Raw genomic sequence first — 17,501 nt, forward strand, 5'->3', positions numbered from 1 at the left:
CAGTGAGCTGAAATCGTGCCACTGCATTCCAGTCTGGATGACAGAGAAAGACTCCATCTGAAAAAAAAAAAAAAAAAAAAAGGAACACCTAATTTTTTAGAGAAATATACTGCAGTAGTTATGAATGAAATTACATGATCTCTCTGATTTGCTTTAAAAAAACTCATTGAAGGTGGGGTGGGTGGGAAGTAGTATAGACTAAATAAAACTGGCTGCATGCTGATAACTGCTGAAAGGTGGGAGACTGGAACATAAGACTTCAATTATTGCCTCTACCCTACATGTTGGAAATTTCCAGTATTTAAAAAAAAAAAAAAAAAAAAAAAAAGACTTGAAACATCTAAAACATTCCAGTGACCTTTTAGAAATCTAAAGAGAAAATTGGGCCGGGCGCGGTGGCTCAAGCCTGTAATCCCAGCACTTTGGGAGGCCGAGGCAGGTGGATCACGAGGTCAAGAGATCGAGACCATCCTGGTCAACATGGTGAAACCCCGTATCTACTAAAAATACGAAAAATTAGCTGGGCATGGTGGCACGTGCCTGTAATCTCAGCTACTCAGGAGGCTGAGGCAGGAGAATTGCCTGAACCCAGGAGACAGAGGTTGCAGTGAGAGATTGTGCCATTGCACTCCAGCCTGGGTAACAAGAGCGAAACTCCATCTCAAAAAAAAAGAAAAAAAAAAAAAAAGGAATCTGAAGAGAAAATTTTAAAGATTCTGAGAGAGGATAAAACTAGTGTGTGTAAAAGAATGAGAATCTCACTGGCCACTAAAAGGAAATGAAAGAATGTCTTCAAAGGTCTGAGGAAAATGACTGACTCCACAGATTTCTGCCTAGCCAAACTATTAAGTGAGAGGACAAAATAAAAACACATTTGATATGTCTAAAGACATAGCTAATATATACATATTTTCAGATGGGTAAAATCAAGTTTTATCCATACTTTAGAAAAAAACTTAGTCAAAGATGTATTCTAGAAACATGAGACAGAGCTAAGAATAGAACAGTAGCACACATGGGTAGTAAAGAGAACAACATGGGATACAATAAATAGTTTGCTGCCAAGTAAGAAGAAATGAAGAAAGCTGGTGAGAAATTACAGGAGGATTCATTACACTTGATACTTGATTTTGAGTGTCAAAAAGTTAGTGATATAGAACTGCATATTCTATTTATTAAATTACACTCCTGTTTAGATGGTGAAGAGTATTTATATAATCATGGTTTTGAACATTCAGAATTAGCCTGTAGACAAAGCACAATAGACAACAGAACGAAATGCAAATGTCCAAAAACCCTGTACAAAGGAGAAATATTAACAACCCAAACTGAGAGATGGAATAAGAAGAGAGAAGATGCAAAACATTAGATGTTTTTCATATTTCATTGTGGCAAGCTAATGAAAACTTTTAACTTGCTAAGAAAAGCTCTTTAAGTATGTTATATAAAGATTAAAGGTAACTACTTAGGAAAACTAATTAAATGTAGTAAGACAAATTAAGCAGTAGAGAGAGGAAGCAAGGTATTAGAAGGTATGTGTGCACTATTACTTAAATTTCATAGTGTGACATTCATACATACAGTTGAGTTGCAAGAATCAATGAAAGGATAAATCTATCAGTCATGATGAAAACCAGCAGAAAAACTCCCAGCACATTACTGACAGTGGTTCTGAGAAGTATAAGGAGGTACACCAAGGGGAGACAGAGAGGGTTACATAATTTCGTGCCATTTTGTTCCTTTGCATTTTTACAAACCATGCAATATATTATTTCTATAATAAAAACAAATTTAATTAGCAATATGAATAAATTTTCAGAGAAAATGAAGCATGTTGAATTTGATGAATTCCTTGAGTTTTCTTGTACATTTATAACAAAATTTTGTAAATACTGTTGCTCATTTCAATCTTTCATTCTAAAGAATTTCATTAAGTATTTTTACATAATTAACTATTGCGGCCGGGCTCAGTGGCTCAAGCCTATAATCCCAGCACTTTGGGAGGCTGAGGCGGGTGGATCACGAGGTCAAGAGATCGAGACCATCCTGGTCAACATGGTGAAACCCCGTCTCTACTAAAAATACAAAAAAATTAGCTGGGCATGGTGGCGTGTGCCTGTAATCCCAGCTACTCGGGAGGCTGAGGCAGGAGAATTGCCTGAACCCAGGAGGCGGAGGTTGCGGTGAGTCGAGACCGCGCCATTGCACTCCAGCCTGGGTAACAAGAGCGAAACTCCGTCTCAAAAAAAAAAAAAAAAAAAACTATTGCTCTATAACATTAATAATGGTAATTTACCTGGAAAAATGTATACATTGTTTCCTTGACCTGGTGTAAAGACTCGTCCATCTGTGAGTTTCACTGGCCCAAATGGACTGCCACTGGCAAACAAACACCTGCCCTGTTAATAAAATGAAATAACTTCAATTTTGCTGTTTTCTGTAGATGAGAAAACTGAGATGAATTCATACAAAATCAAGTCCTGGAGTAAAGCAGACCACTATATTACTTGGAAACAAGGCAAATGTACTATATAACAATCTTTTCATTACAATCCTTTTGTTAAGATGAGGTTTGTTTTATGTATGTATACATTCAATAAATAAAGTTAAAAATCATTTATTACTAAAAATTTTAAAAACAGACACTTATTTTTGAGAAATTTAAGGCCAGGCACAGTGGCTCATGTCAGCAGTCCTAGCAACTTGGGAGGGGAAGGTCAGCAGATCACTGGAGGCCAGGAGTTTGAGACCACCCTGACCAACAAGGTGAAATCTCATCTCTATTAAAAACACAAAAAATTAGCTGGGTGTGTTGGCCCATGCATATAATCTCACCTACTCAGGAGTCTGAGGCAAGAGAATCACTTGAACCTGGGAGGCAGAGGTTGCAGTGAGCCAATATCACGCCACTGCTCTCCAGCCTGGGCAACAGAGTGAGACTCCGTCTCAGAAAAAAAAGAAAGAAATTTAAAATGTAGATGGCCAATAAATATCACCCCAAATTATAAAGACCAATATAAACACCTGTGAATGAAGGGGAAGTACCAAAACAAATGGCTGTCATTTACTGTACATCTACTGAAACTAATTGCCAAGTACTTTATATATGTTAACTCAGTTAATTTTGCCCTCATGAAAACTTGATCATCATCTCCATTTCACTAATTAAAAAAAAGAATCAGAAAACTTTGGCTTTAATATTTTCAAATACTTTGTGAAAAGTCACACATCAAAACTGTAGCAGTTAAATCTTAATGTAGATTTTTTTGTAACCCAATAGTCACAGTTTTTCAGTGATGCTGTAATACCCAGCAGTAGGCAGTTTGTAACACAAACATGTGGTATGACCACAGTATCACTCCAGGAAAAAAAAATGGCCTAATGCCTTGTTAAAGAAGAATACTTCTCCAAATTTGTCATATCTATCCAATTTTAATACAATGCTCTATAATGGCATATAAAAGTGTTACTGGCATATTCAGGATTTCTAAGAGAATTAATTGCTCATGTAACTGAAAAGTACCAGAAAGTTATTATTTATAAAACAAAATCCTTTACATATCACTTTCCCCCACATATTTCCCCCTATTTACCACTCTCCCTCAAATGATAAAAAAGAAGAAAGCAACAGTATGCAGGATAACTTATTGTGGAATATTCAAGGAACAACTAAAATAAGTCACGTTTAAACAGCCACTTAGGTTAGGTTAAAAGATAATTTACAGAAAACGGAACTATCTCCACACAGTAGGATGGACAAACTGCCATGATATCTGAACATTTGACAGAGTTATTGTAAATGTTCAGACACTGCTTTGTCTTCTTTTCCTCAAATCGAATAGTGTATATCATACCAAGGGTGATTATTCTTTATAGTATTGTAGACCCTTGGCTTTAGTGGATTTAACATTCAAGAATTTGACTCCAGGAAATCTGAAGGTCAACAATGCAGAGTAACCATTACTTTTATAAGATATACTTTCCATTTCAAAAAAATACAAAGGTTTAAGAGTAGAAGCAAGTTAACTATGGTAATAGGGAACAGCTGATTATCTTAGACCTGCAATTCCATATTATATCATTTTCTACCTATTCTATGGATAGCTATTACAATTCTCTATCTGTTCTAAACATTACTTATGACTAAAAATTTTGTTTATTTGATGATTAAGGTTATTTCATGGTTAATGTCATACATGTTATCACAAGTACATTATTTTTCTGGCACCATTAATTTTAATAGTCTTATAAGGTAGATCATACAATATAGCACTTCATGGAAAAATGTGCTCATGATATCAGTAAGTTTGGAAATCTAGAAAGATCTTGGAAATCTCTTCAATACTGACAAAATTCTACAGCAGTTCACATTCTCCAGGTCATCGCCCCTGCTTCCCCTGCCTTTTTTACTCAATAATTAATCTATGGCTTAAACATGGCCAAGTTTTAATGATAATAGTATATATTCTTATTCTGAAGTCCAAGTTGGTCCATGTAAGCAGCTGGCAATTCAACTCTGAAGATTTTTTTAAAGTATTTTTCTCACTGAGCAGCAAAGGGTGTTGGAGTAGCATCTCCATGGTGAAACAAAAGGGGACTAAAAATTTACCAGGTGATGACTACTCAAAATTCTATGCCATTATTTTACGTAACACTAAGAATTTATGTAAAAGTAAACTATGACACAATGCTCTGTTTTTTTTTAAAGACAGGGTCTCACTCTGTTGCCCAAACTGGAGTGCAGTAGCATGATCACAGGTCACTGCAGCCTCAACCTCCTGGGCTCAAGCAATCCTCCTACCTCAGTCTCCCAAGTAGCTGAAACCATAGGTATGCACCACCATGCCCAGCTAATTTTTAAATTTTTTATAAAGACAGGGTTTCACTATGTTGCCCAGGCTGGTCTCAAACTCATGGGCTCACATGATCCTTGATCTTAAGAATTATGAAATACAGTATATTAAACTAGTCTCCTTGGGGAAATTTTAGTTATTCCAATAATGTATATTTATTACAATTAATATTTACTCAAAAAATAAAATTCTTAAATGAGCAGTTTTCTGGTGACATACTACTACTGCTTAAAATATTTAAATTTTTATATTTCAGAAATGCCAACAATCCATGATGCATCAAATGTATTTACCAAATATATTTAATAGTTACTGTAGAAGACTAAGATTTAATTTGGAGAGTAAACTTTTAAGTAGTAAAGCCTGGTGAAGACGACAGACAATCAAGCTAAAAGTAACAAAATAAAAATATAAGATGTTATACTAAAAAGACTAATTTTTAAATATATATATGTTGATATTGTGATGGATTTAGAAGAACAGATTTCAGTAATTATTTTATCAACTGGAAACCAACAATCATGAGAATTTATAATTTATTTTGACTAACAGAATGGCCACATGGAAGCAAAAGGAATTTTGAGAGAATGTATGTGTCAAAGTTTTTTTTGTTTTTTGTTTTTTTTCCAAGACTGTCTCACTCTGTCACCTAGGCTGGAATGCAGTGCCACGATCTCATCTCACATAGCCTCTGCTTCCCAGGTTCAAGCTATTCTCTTGCCTCAGCCTCCTGAGTAGCTGGGACTACAGGCATATGCCACCATGCCTGGCTAATTTTTTTGTATTTTTAGTACAGACAGGGTTTCATTATGTTAGCCAGGCTGATCTTGAACTCCAGGCCTCAAGTGATCAGCCTGCCTGAGCCTCCCAAAGTGCTGGGATTACAAGCATGAACCACTGTGCCTGGTCTACACAGTGTTTAACGATGGGGGGAGAAAAAAAGAATGCTAAATATATCAAGAATATGAAAATTAAGTTCAGCAAGTTCTGAGAGTTCTGCTTTGGCAGTGATTTTCTGGGTTGTTTCATACCAAATTTTCCTCTGGTTACAATTTTGAAAACCAGGTAAGGCCAGGCGCTGTGGCTCACGCCTGTAATCCTAGTACTTTGGGAGGCCAAGGTGGGTGGATCACCTGAGGTCAAGAGTTCAAGACCAGCCTGGCCATCATGGTGAAACCCCACCTTAAAAAAAAAAGAAAAGAAAACCAGATAAAATACATTTTAAATAATTTTTTTAAGGAAGTAGAGAGCTAACAAGATAGTGAGAGTCTGGTATTGGGGAAGAAAGGTTTCCAAGATCCAAAAGAAGAGGGAAGCAAGATACATGAGCCTAGTGTTTGAAGCTCTTCCCCTCAAGATGACTGCTGCTTTCCAAATTAAAAGCTGTGGCTGAGACCCTGAACAGCAAAGCTATCAAAAGTCTCATGATGACAGAGAGGAAACGGATGTTCAGGGACCATTAAGGATGAGAGGTGCTGATAAATACTTCAAGACTTCTGATTCATACCCAAAGGGGTGGATATCAGCAGAAAGGGCAAACTGGAAATACCCCAGGCCTCATGTGGACCACATCCTGACTGGATTATGGCGACCTACTCAAAAAAGTAAAGTCCCTTTTCCAAAGATGACTTTATCCACAGCCTTAAATTATTGCCATACATTTTTTTTTTTGAGACAGAGTTTTTGCTTTTGTCGCCCAGGCTGGAGCTGGAGTGCAGTGGCGTGATCTCGGTTCACGGCAACCTCCGCCTCTCAGGTTGAGGAGATTCTCTGGTCTCAGCCTCCCAAGTAGCTGGAACTACAGGCACGCACCACCACGCCCAGCTAATTTTTTTTGTATTTTTAGTAGAGATGGGTTTCACCATGTTGGCTAGGATGGTCTCGATCTCTTGACCTTGTGATCCACCCACCTCAGCTTCCCAAAGTGCTGGGATTACAGGCATGAGCCACTGCACCCAGCCTATTGCTATAATTCTTTATATCCATCACTCAATTAAAAAAAAAACAAAAATATAAAACAAAGTACAAATTAGGCTTACAAAAAAACCTGATTACCAAAAGATAGATAATAAAAATGAACTCATATAGAGTGAGATATTTATTACCATCAGAAAATTTTAATTGTAATTCATATATTTATGAAATTAGGTGGCGTACAGTGGCTCATGTCTGTAATCTCAGCATTTGGGAGGCTGAGGCAGGGGGATCAATTGAGGCCAGCAGTTTGAGACCAGCCTGGCCAACAAAGCAAGACCTTGTCTCTACAAAAATAAAAATTTAAAAATTAGCTGGGTGTGGTGGTGTCTGCCGGTAGTCCCAGCTACTCAGGAGGCTGAGGCAAGAGGATTACTTGAGTCAGGAGTTGGAATCTGCAGTGAGCTATGATTGTGCCACTACACTCCAGCCTAGGTGACCAAGGGAGACCCTATCTCAAAATAAAATAAAATAAAATGGTAAGATATAATTATTGTTAAAATTATGATGTATAATAGTAGTGTGGTTATATTTTTAAAAGAATACTTAGCTTTTTAGAGATATACAATAATATTTATTTTTCTATTACAAAAACTTTTTTTTGAAGGAGTGAAGATAAAAAATCTATCACAGATTTATTACTTATTCTCAAGGATGTAATCTAGCAATAATAGCTGCTAGACATCATAATAAAGAAGCCTTTAAAAATCACTTCCTAGAGCCACTTTGATTACTTAGGAGACGGTAGGGAAAAAAAAACAAATGTTGAGTGATATATAGGCAGATATTTATAATTGGGCTATAATCCTATGGTAATGTCACAGATCTAAAAGCACTGAATCTTAAACAGTTTGGATATAAATAAAAATTCGTTCTCCACAGCTGTCAGATAACTCAAAAAGACAGCCCTAGAAAAGACAAACACCAATGGTGAAGACACATTTGAAAACAGTAAAAAGAAATGTTTCATGAAATGTGAGTGCAAGAAAGCAGTATTTAGAAATTGATTGTTTCTATAGTACAAGATTTTAAGTCTGTTACTAAATTAATAAATTACACAAAGCAAACAAATTCTATAAATGAAAAATATTCAATAACTAAAATTAAGAACTGACAACACATTAGCACAGCTGAACAGAGAATCTACAAACTGGAAGATAGGGCCAAAGAAAATCATCAGATCAAAACAGAGAGCAAGAAGGATAGTATATACAGAAAATAGTGTAAAAGATATATGACGATATGCGGTGAAAAAGTCCGACCATATAGAGTCCCATAAGAGAGGAGAGAGAGAATGTGGCCAAAATAGAGATACTGGCTGATATTTTTTCAAAATAGAAAAGTCAAAAACCAAAAACAGACATCAAGCCACAGATTGAGGAGCAGTATAATAACCATGTGAAATAAATACAAAGAAAACCTTGTATAGGTCTGCCATAGTCAAACTGCTAAAAACCTAAGACAATGATATATCATCAAAAAGAAAACAAAAGTCAGAAAACAATAAAATGATACCTTTAAAATGCTTCAGTATTACTAACTTTTACTTCTATGTAGAGTGAAAATATCCTTCAACATGAAGGCAAAATAAATTATTGAGAGAATTCATTAGACCTACACTTAAAAAAAGAAATTCTTCTGGTAGAAAGAAAATGATCCTATGTAGTAGCATAGACATGCAGGAAGGAATAGTGATAAAAAAATTAAAATGTAGGTAAACCTGAAAATTTTTTGTGAAATATAATAATAATGTATTTTGGGTTTAAAATACGTAGAAAATTAAAATTCACAACAATAGTGCAAATATTGTGAGGGCATTACAATGGAGTTATAAAGTAATTGTTTCCCATAATTGATAGAAACAATAATTTATATCAGACTTTGATGACCCACAGATGCATGCTGTAATCTCTAGGGAAACCACTAGAACAACTGTGTAAGAATGTATAACTAATAAGCTACTGAAAGGAAAATAATACACATATTAATTCATGTGACTATTATTAATACCTCTGTAAGTGTATATGCTTCTTCAGCCGTGCACTCTGCCTGTGCTGTAGGATTACTTAATGCAAATATTACAGGCCTTTCATTGATAGAGGCCATAGCTCTGATTACATCAGGAGTAAAAAGACGGCCAGCTCCTGCAACTCCTGTAATAAGGGAGAAAAACAGCAACTTCATTATAGGTATAAAAGCAATGCTTATCAAGAGCATTTCTACAATAGGGCTATAATAACAAAAACACAAGTAATACCTCATTATAAAGATAGCACTATCTCAGCAATGCAAAATCTATGAGAACACAATCTCAAATCTGAAAAGAAAAAACAGTAAGATGCTGAAAGTTCTCACTTAAATATTTATTGTTTACTACACACACAATAAATTATGGGAAATTTTATTATTTTAACTTTTTGTTTTTTGAGAGTCTCACTCTGTTGCCTAGGCTGGAGTGTAGTGGCACAATCTTAGCTCACTGCAACTTCCCTGCTCCTGGGTTCAAGTGACTCTCGTGCCTCAGCTTCCCGAGTAGCTGGAATTAAAGGTGTGTGCTACCACACCTGGCTAATTTTTGTATTTTCAGTAGAGATGAGCTTTCGCCATGCTGGCTAGGCTACTCTCAAACTCCTGACCTCAGGTGATCTGACAGCTTTGGCCTCCCAAAGTGCTAGAATTACAGGCATGAGCCACCACGCCCAGCCAGTTTTTAAAAAGAGTGTAAGACTATCTTCATCATTCTAATTAGGAAGATAAAACTTGCTACCACATGGATGAACACTGACATTATGCCAAATAAAGTAAGCCAGTCACAAAGAGAAAAATACCATGTCATTCTACTTAGGTAGTTAAATTCATAGAGACAAAAAGTAGAATGGTGATTGTTAGGGGTCGGGAGGGTGGGGAAAATGGGGAGTTATTGTTTATTATTTATTTATTTTTTGAGACGGAGCCTCACTCTGTCACTGAAGCTAGATGCAGTGGTGTGATCTTTGCTCACTGCAACCTCTGCCTCCCAGGTTCAAGTAATTCTTCTGCCTCAGCCTTTCGAGTAACTGGGACTATAGGTGCATGCCACCGCATCTGGTTAATTTTTGTATTTTTAGTAGAGACACGGTTTCACCATGTTGGCCAGGTTGGTCTCAAACTCCTGACCTCAAATGATCCGCCACCCATCTCAGCCTCCTAAAGTGCTGGGATTAGGTGTACCCAGTTGGGAGTTATTAGTGGTTATAGAGTTTCAGTTTTTCAAGATGAAAGAGTTGTGAAGACTGGTTGCACAACAATGTGAATGTACTTAATGCTACTGAAGTACACACTTAAAAATGCTTAACATGACAAATTTTATGTTATATGATATGTCTTTTACCACAATTAAAAAATTTTTAAAAACCCTTGTGTGTCAAATGCTAAACTGTTAAACTCTGTGTAACTCATTATAAAAATAGAAATTTGGAAGGAATAAAAGGTCACCTTCACTAAAGCAATCCACTTTCCTGATACAGTTCAGTTTAACAAGCTTTTATTAAACCCCTACAATGTCCCAGACACTGTATTAAACCATTAGGATATAAAAATGAATATAATGCAGGCAGCTCATGGTTGAAAGAAAAACAACGAATAAAAAGATAATCAGAAAACCTGTAATAGGGCTGGGCGCAGTAGCTCACGCCTGTAATCCCAGCACTTTGGGAGGCCGAGGCAGGTGGATCACCTGAGGTCAGGAGTTTCAGACCAGCCTGGTCAACATGGTGAAACCCCGTTTCTACTAAAATTCCAAAAATTATTTGGGCATGGTGGCAGGCACCTGTAATCTCAGCTATTTGGGAGGCTGCGGCAGGAGAATCACTTGAACCTGGGAGGCAGAGGTTACAGTGAGTCAATATCGCGCCACTGCACTCCAGCCTAAGCAATAGAGACTCCGTCTCAAAAATAAAAAAATAAAAAAAATTAAAAAAAACCCCAGCTATATAGAAAATTAAATAGCTCCTCTTTTAAACACTTTTATATTTTCTGCTGAGAACATAATGCCATAATGGCATAGTCTGATGTCAGTTATGCAACCTGAATTAAAACACTGAAGTTTTCAGCTTTGTTGCCCACAAAAATTTTGAGTCTGCATAGAATTCTCCTGGTAAAACCTGCAAATGGCTTTGGTCTTTTTCATGTTTTGAGTCCAACAGTCATAACAACTCTAAAAGCAAAGTATCACTGACTGCATAGTGTTTAGGACTTAAGTATAAGCAACATCTGGTAACTGAATTTCATGCATGGTAACCAAACAGTTATCACAGAAAACACTGTATATGCTGAAATCTAGGTAAAACTGTCAATTCATTTTTAGTAATCGTACATGGTAATTATGACTAGCAACATACAGTTAAGGAGTAAAATTATTTATCAGAATAACTTTACCTACCGATTATAGTTGAAGGCTTCAGTATATTAACTGCATCTTCAAAAGTCTCAGGTATGTTCTCTGGGCTTGGGTGAGTAAATGGCTCCTGATAAGTATCTATTTTTGCTTTCCGTCCCTAAATTTTGAGATAAAATACAGTATTTTTTTAGTCAATGCATATTAAGGATAAAATAAAAAGAAATCATTATGAGTTACACATTGTTTCTACAATAGAAATGTATTCTCATTTTCATTTACTTTCTTCTTCAACCCTTATCTTCCAATTCTGTCTTCATCATGTCCATATACGCAAATATGAAGCAAAAATAAAATCTCCCATTATTCCCAGAAACTTTGCAGTCTCTCTCAAAAATGCATTTACTCTATGAGGTCTTCCTAAATCCAATACGGCACACAAAAGCCAACAATCCTTTATCTGGGCTAGATGAGTTTGGAATTAAGAATTTTTCATATTTAATTTAATTTGATTGATTGATTTTGAGATGGGGTATCACTCTGTCACCCAGACTTGAGTGCAGTGGTAGCCTCTACCTCCCCAGGCTCAGATGATCCTCTCACCTCAGCCTCCAGAATAGCTGGAACTATAGGCACATAACCACCAGGCCTGGCTAATTTTTTTTTTTTTTTTTTTTTGTAGAAATAGGGTTTTGCCATGTTTCCCAGGCTGGTCTCAAATTCCTAGGCTCAATCAATCTGTCCACCTTGGCTTCCCAAAGTGCTGCGATTACAGGCAGGAGCCACCACTCCTGGCTGAGAATTTTTCATGTTTTAGAAATACAATATGGCATTGGGCACAGTGGCTCACACCTGTAATCCCAGCACTTTGGGAGGCCGAGGTGGGTGGATGACAAGATCAGGAGTTTGAGAACAGTCCGGCCAACATAGTGAAACCCTGTCTCTACTAAAAATACAAAAAATTAGCTTGGCGTGGTGGCATGTGCCTATAATCCCAGCTACTCAGGAGGCTGAGGCAGGAGAATTACTTGAACCCAGGAAGCAGAAGGTGCGGTGAGTGAGATCACACCACTGCACTCCAGCTCGGGCAACAGTGCAAGACTTTGTCCTAAAAAAAAAAAAAAGAAAAAGAAATACAATATGGCATATATCAAATATTACATACTCTCCCTCCTAACAGATATACTCCACAACTGAACAAACATATGAATAGTCATACCAAGTACAAAAGATTAAGACTACAAAGAGCTTCTTACTAGTTTGAGTCAGGTTTTGCTACTAGATGAGTTCAGGGCAATCAGATTTGCCACCAAAATACATTTCGGAAAAAATTTTGGAATTTCAAAGCCTTTAGAATTTCAGGATTGCAGACAGACACCATGGACTTATACTATCAGGAGTTTAGAAACAAGAGGAACAGGGAATTCTGATTAAAAATGGCGGAATGAATAAATGTGCTTTCCTTTCCAAATCCCAGGTCAAAAACCATAAAAAGTTAAATTCTTAGTAGTGCCACAAAGTCAGAAGAGGTACAAACTGACAAACTAGAGCAATGAAGAATTTCTCCATGATTTAAGGCAGACAAAAACATACTGAATGCAAAAACCAACTGAGAAGATTATATTCTTATTTTGGTAAAAAAGATGACTTCTGAAAAAGTGATTTCCATCAGAACTCCAAGATAACTTCAGATAAGAATCGGTTGGGCACGGTGGCTCATGCCTGTAATCCCAGCACTTTGGGAGGCTGAGGCGGGTGGATCACGAGGTCGAGAGATCGAGACCATCCTGGTCAACTCGGTGAAACCTCGTCTCTACTAAAAATACAAAAAATTAGCTGGGCATGGTGGCGCGTGCCTGTAATCCCAGCTACTCAGGAGGCTGAGGCAGGAGAATTGCCTGAACCCAGGAGGCGGAGGTTGCGGTGAGCCAAGATCGCGCCATTGCACTCCAGCCTGGGTAACAAGAGCGAAACTCTGTCTCAAAAAAAAAAAAGAAAAGAAAAGAAAGAAAATGTAGTACATAGACACCATGGAATACTACACAGTCATAAAAGAGACTGAAATAATGTTCTTTGTAGCAACATGGATGCAGCTGGAGGCATTATCCTAGGTGAATTAACGCAGAAACAGAAAACCAAATACTGAATGTTCTCACTTGTAAGTGAGAGCCAAATGTTGGGTATACATGAACATAAAGATGGGAACAAGAGATACTGGGGACTCCTAAAGAGGGGAGGAAAGGAGGGGTAAAGGGATGAAAAACTACTTATTGGGTACTATGTTCACTACTTGGGCGAAAGGATCATCAGAAGCCCAAACCTCAGCATCACACAATATACCTATGTAACAAACCTGCACATGTATTTAAAAAAAGGCTGGTTGTGGTGGCTCATGCCTGTAATCCCAGCACTCTGGGAGGCTGAGGCGGGCAGATAACCTTAAGTCAGGAGTTCAAGACCAGCCTGGCCATCATGGCAAAACCCTATCTCTACTAAAAATACAAAAATTAGCCAGATGTGGTAGCAGGTGCCTGAGCTTCAGGAGGCTCAGGCAGGAGAATTGCTTGAACCTAGAAGGCAGAGGTTGCAATGAGGTGAGATTGCGCCACTGCACTCCAGCCTAGGTGACAGAGAGAGAGAGAGGCTTCAACACAAAAATAAAAAAATAAATAAATTAATAAAATTTTAAAAAAGAATTTCTGCTCAAATATCAAAAGTACTGCTAATACTGTAATTTAATCAGGGAGTTCTGCTGAAAAGAGAGTGGAAGGTCCCAATCGGTATAATGTGAATCAATGAGAAACAAGATTTTAAGGAATAACATTTTAAAAATTCAACTAAAAATATAACACACTCTTTTGCTTCTCCAAATTTTAAATACTTTACCTTAACTAATAAACCATACTTGTCAAACATCCAGATTTTCTTTTGTGCCTCTTCTTCTGACAGGCCATTTTCTACCATAGACATAACTATAAGATTTGCAATTCCAAGAGCAGCCTGTCCAACAAAACATAAATTTTAATATATACTAGAGTATGATGAAATGCTTAAGTCACTTTATATATGTATATTATATCCTGTATGATTTGGTTTATTTTTCCCTTACAAATCAAACAAAAATTCTTCGTGATACTCTCTCTAAACATATTTTAAATTACCTGTTTTACAGTAGAAGTCTTGATTTCATATCCTCTACCTCAACAAAACTACAAGCTCATTACGATCTTTTATATAAACATCAACATTCTGCCCATTTTCCAATTTTAGAAAAGAGGGTGGACTTTTAAGTTTTAAAAAGTCTACAAAACTTACCTCTCCTGCTCCAAGGAATAAGATTTTATGTTCGGAGATTGGTTTACTGATAACTTTTTGTGCTGCAAGAAGGCCTGCTAGAGCTACTGCAGCTGTCCCTATAAGAAAAACAAAGATCTTTACAAATAAAAAATGGGCACATTAAAAATGCTTAAAAAGTAAGAATCAAAACCCTAAAGTGTTTTTTTTGTTTGTTTGTTTGTTTTTTGTTTTTGCTTTACCTTGAATATCATCATTGAAAGTACAATACTTTTCTCGGTATTTTCTCAAGAACCTGAATGCATTATGATTTCCAAAGTCTTCAAACTGAATGAGTGTGTTCCGGCCGTATCTAAAAACAGCAAAACCCATAATAGTTGTGTTGAAAATAACACTATTAAACAGCTTTCCATCTAATATTCCCTACAGGAGCGTTCAAAAATAACGTATGTTAGTTCAATTAAAGCCATCTGAAAATTTTGAGAGCCAGTGAAAAACTAGATTCAAAATGTAGAAATTATTCAATTAAAAAAATGTATGAGGTTTTTAAAAATAACATGCCACAATAATGGACCCATGGGATACGAATCTGTGTAAACTATTTTCAAGTGTCTAGGAGGACACCTTCTCTGACTCTGAACCTCAAGAAATATATATTTGATACGAAATTCTCATTACATTAACAGTTAAACAGCAACACAAGAAAGTATATATTAAATAAGTAATTGAAAAATAATTCCTATTTGAGTTCACTGACATTCAGAAAAAGAAAACGTAAATGATCTAGGTGAGTTACAGTAAGGGAAGGCTTCAAAAGGAGGTGGGCCCTGAAAGAACAAAAAGTACAGCGGTAGGAAGAAAAGCAGGCTGTATTTGGGTGACCCTGACTTTTCAATAATCTGGCTATATATTTCATGGTTTACATTAAGAGATAAGGGAGAAGTTGGTTAATGCAAGTTGGGACCAAATAAGGGAGAATCTCAAATGCTAAATTAGAGAACAGGGACTTCCTTCCGCATCCCACGTAGAACCACTGAAGGCTGCAGAGAAGGAAAAAATTCACACGACGCCCTTTAGGAAGGATAAACACGCCAGTGATACGTAGCACATATTGGTGTGGGGAGAGACGCAAATGGCAGAAGCAACTAGGCGGCTACTGTAAAATGAGGACGAGATCTGAAGCAGAAGACTCAGGAAGCAAAAGGAGTAACTGAGCTATAAGAAAGAATGACTAGAAATTGGAGGATCAACTGGAAAATGAGGAAGAAGCTATTAGAATGTCAAGGTACCTGGAATAACTAAGAAGACACTATTTGGTTGTCCAAGGTAGGAAAGTGAGAGGAAGAAGAAGAGATGGCAATTTCTGAGAAGATGTAAAGTTCCGCTTTAGATTTGTTGACTTTGACTCTGAAAAGGAATTAATTTTCAAATATCTTCTACATGCCAGCAATTTTAAAGGTAGGCCAAGATTAGATCATTAAGATAAAGGGTTTGATTTTATCCTATGGCAATAGGAAACCAATGAGAGATTTCAAGCCAAAGAATGACATAATCACAACAATTAATCTGGTGTTAAGGTGGAGATAAACTGGAGAGGAGACGACAGGAGGAAGAATTAGAAAACTCTAGGAGAGATAAGGAGAGAGCAAGATTGTGGCTTTCTCCTTACCTCTGGAAAACAAGAGACATTTAAATGGTAGTACCCACCAAATTTAAGAAATATCTGACTGCATGGGAGACTGATGGAGAAGGCAGAAGGGTCAAAGATAACACCAAAATCAAAGTTTTGGCAATAGGGTGAATGTTACTGCCAGTAATAGAAGCTTCAAATACAGAAGATAGGTTGTTTGGAAAGGAAAGGATTTCAGTGTGGGATGTGAATATGCACTCACAACAGAATATCCACATGGAAGATTCTGGTTATTAGAAACGCAGGCCTCAGAACAGCAGTGGGACTACAGATGGGTTTTTACGGGTTTAGGGGTAACATACATAAAGGTCACAGTTCATGGGTCAAAGAGAAGAGGACTATGTAGTTATCCACATTTAATAAGACACAGCAAGAACCAGTAAAGATGACAAAGAGAGAGAAAGAGAGAAAGAGAGAAAGAGAGAGAGCGAGAGAGTGAGAGAGCGAGAGAGAGAGAGAGAGAGAGAGAGAGAGAAAGGTGGGAGAAAGACCAAGTTAGGAGGAAGATACTTAGTAGTCAAGAGAAGACAGTTTCAAGGACGTAGGAGTGGGAAAACCTGAGTCCATGCTGCAAAGAGGTAGAAAGGTGGGAGGACCAAATGGTCAGAGAGCTTAAAATACAAAAGCTGCACAAGAGCTTCAGTGGAATGTGGGTGTGGGCCTGAAGGTCAAGCCTGAAAAAGGTACCACGCAGTAAGAGTTTGATAGAAGCAGCGAGGGCAGACTTCCCTCAAAATGTCAGGTAACTCAAGAAAGCAAGGCAGACCATGGGAACCATCTCATATCAGCACATCTAATCAGGCAGAAATAAGCTGGACAAAGTTCTCAAAAATGTAATGGCTTCCCGCTGATCTTCACAAGAGGTAAAGGAAAACAAAACAAAACTTTTGGTTCTTACCCTGCCACTCTTCCCTTCATTAAAGGTACTTTCATATACTCAAACTTTTAAAAAATACCTGTCAGTAATAGCTTTCATAAACTCATCAATCAGGTCATCATACTGTTGTGTGCGATCTCTTTTCTGGTACAAGCCCATGTAAAATGGGTCTTTTAAGAGTGCCTATAAAATAAACCAAATGTAAAAATAAAATAATTTTTATTACATAATCATTTTAAATAAAAACTGCAAAATAAAAAATTACTAATACAACTTTTTAAACTTATTGCCTATTTTTTTTCTTTTGAGATAGAGTCTTGCTATTGTCACCCAGGCTGGAGTGCAATGATGTGATCTCGGCTCACTGTGACCTCCGTCTTCTGGGTTCTGGCAATTCTCTTGCCTCAGCCTCCCAAGTAGCTGGGATTACAGGTACGC

At 37.0% G+C, this 17,501-nt stretch overlaps 1 protein-coding gene across 3 annotated transcripts in view; it reads right to left on the reverse strand.

Annotated features, from left to right (window-relative positions):
- Window positions 1–17,501, reverse strand: part of ME2 (malic enzyme 2) — a 64,490-nt gene that overhangs the window by 13,656 nt on the left and 33,333 nt on the right. For all 3 annotated transcript variants that reach the window (XM_074383429.1, XM_003926065.4, XM_010336804.3), the window contains 7 exons: window positions 17,143–17,246; window positions 14,739–14,848; window positions 14,518–14,615; window positions 14,089–14,202; window positions 11,248–11,362; window positions 8,838–8,980; window positions 2,297–2,399 (listed from right to left, as the gene is read on the reverse strand). In XM_074383429.1, the coding sequence (XP_074239530.1) occupies window positions 2,297–2,399; window positions 8,838–8,980; window positions 11,248–11,362; window positions 14,089–14,202; window positions 14,518–14,615; window positions 14,739–14,848; window positions 17,143–17,246 (787 nt within the window). The remainder of the gene's footprint in view (window positions 1–2,296; window positions 2,400–8,837; window positions 8,981–11,247; window positions 11,363–14,088; window positions 14,203–14,517; window positions 14,616–14,738; window positions 14,849–17,142; window positions 17,247–17,501) is intronic.

Source organism: Saimiri boliviensis, chromosome 13 (assembly GCF_048565385.1).
Source record: "Saimiri boliviensis isolate mSaiBol1 chromosome 13, mSaiBol1.pri, whole genome shotgun sequence".
Taxonomy (NCBI): Eukaryota; Metazoa; Chordata; class Mammalia; order Primates; family Cebidae; genus Saimiri; species Saimiri boliviensis.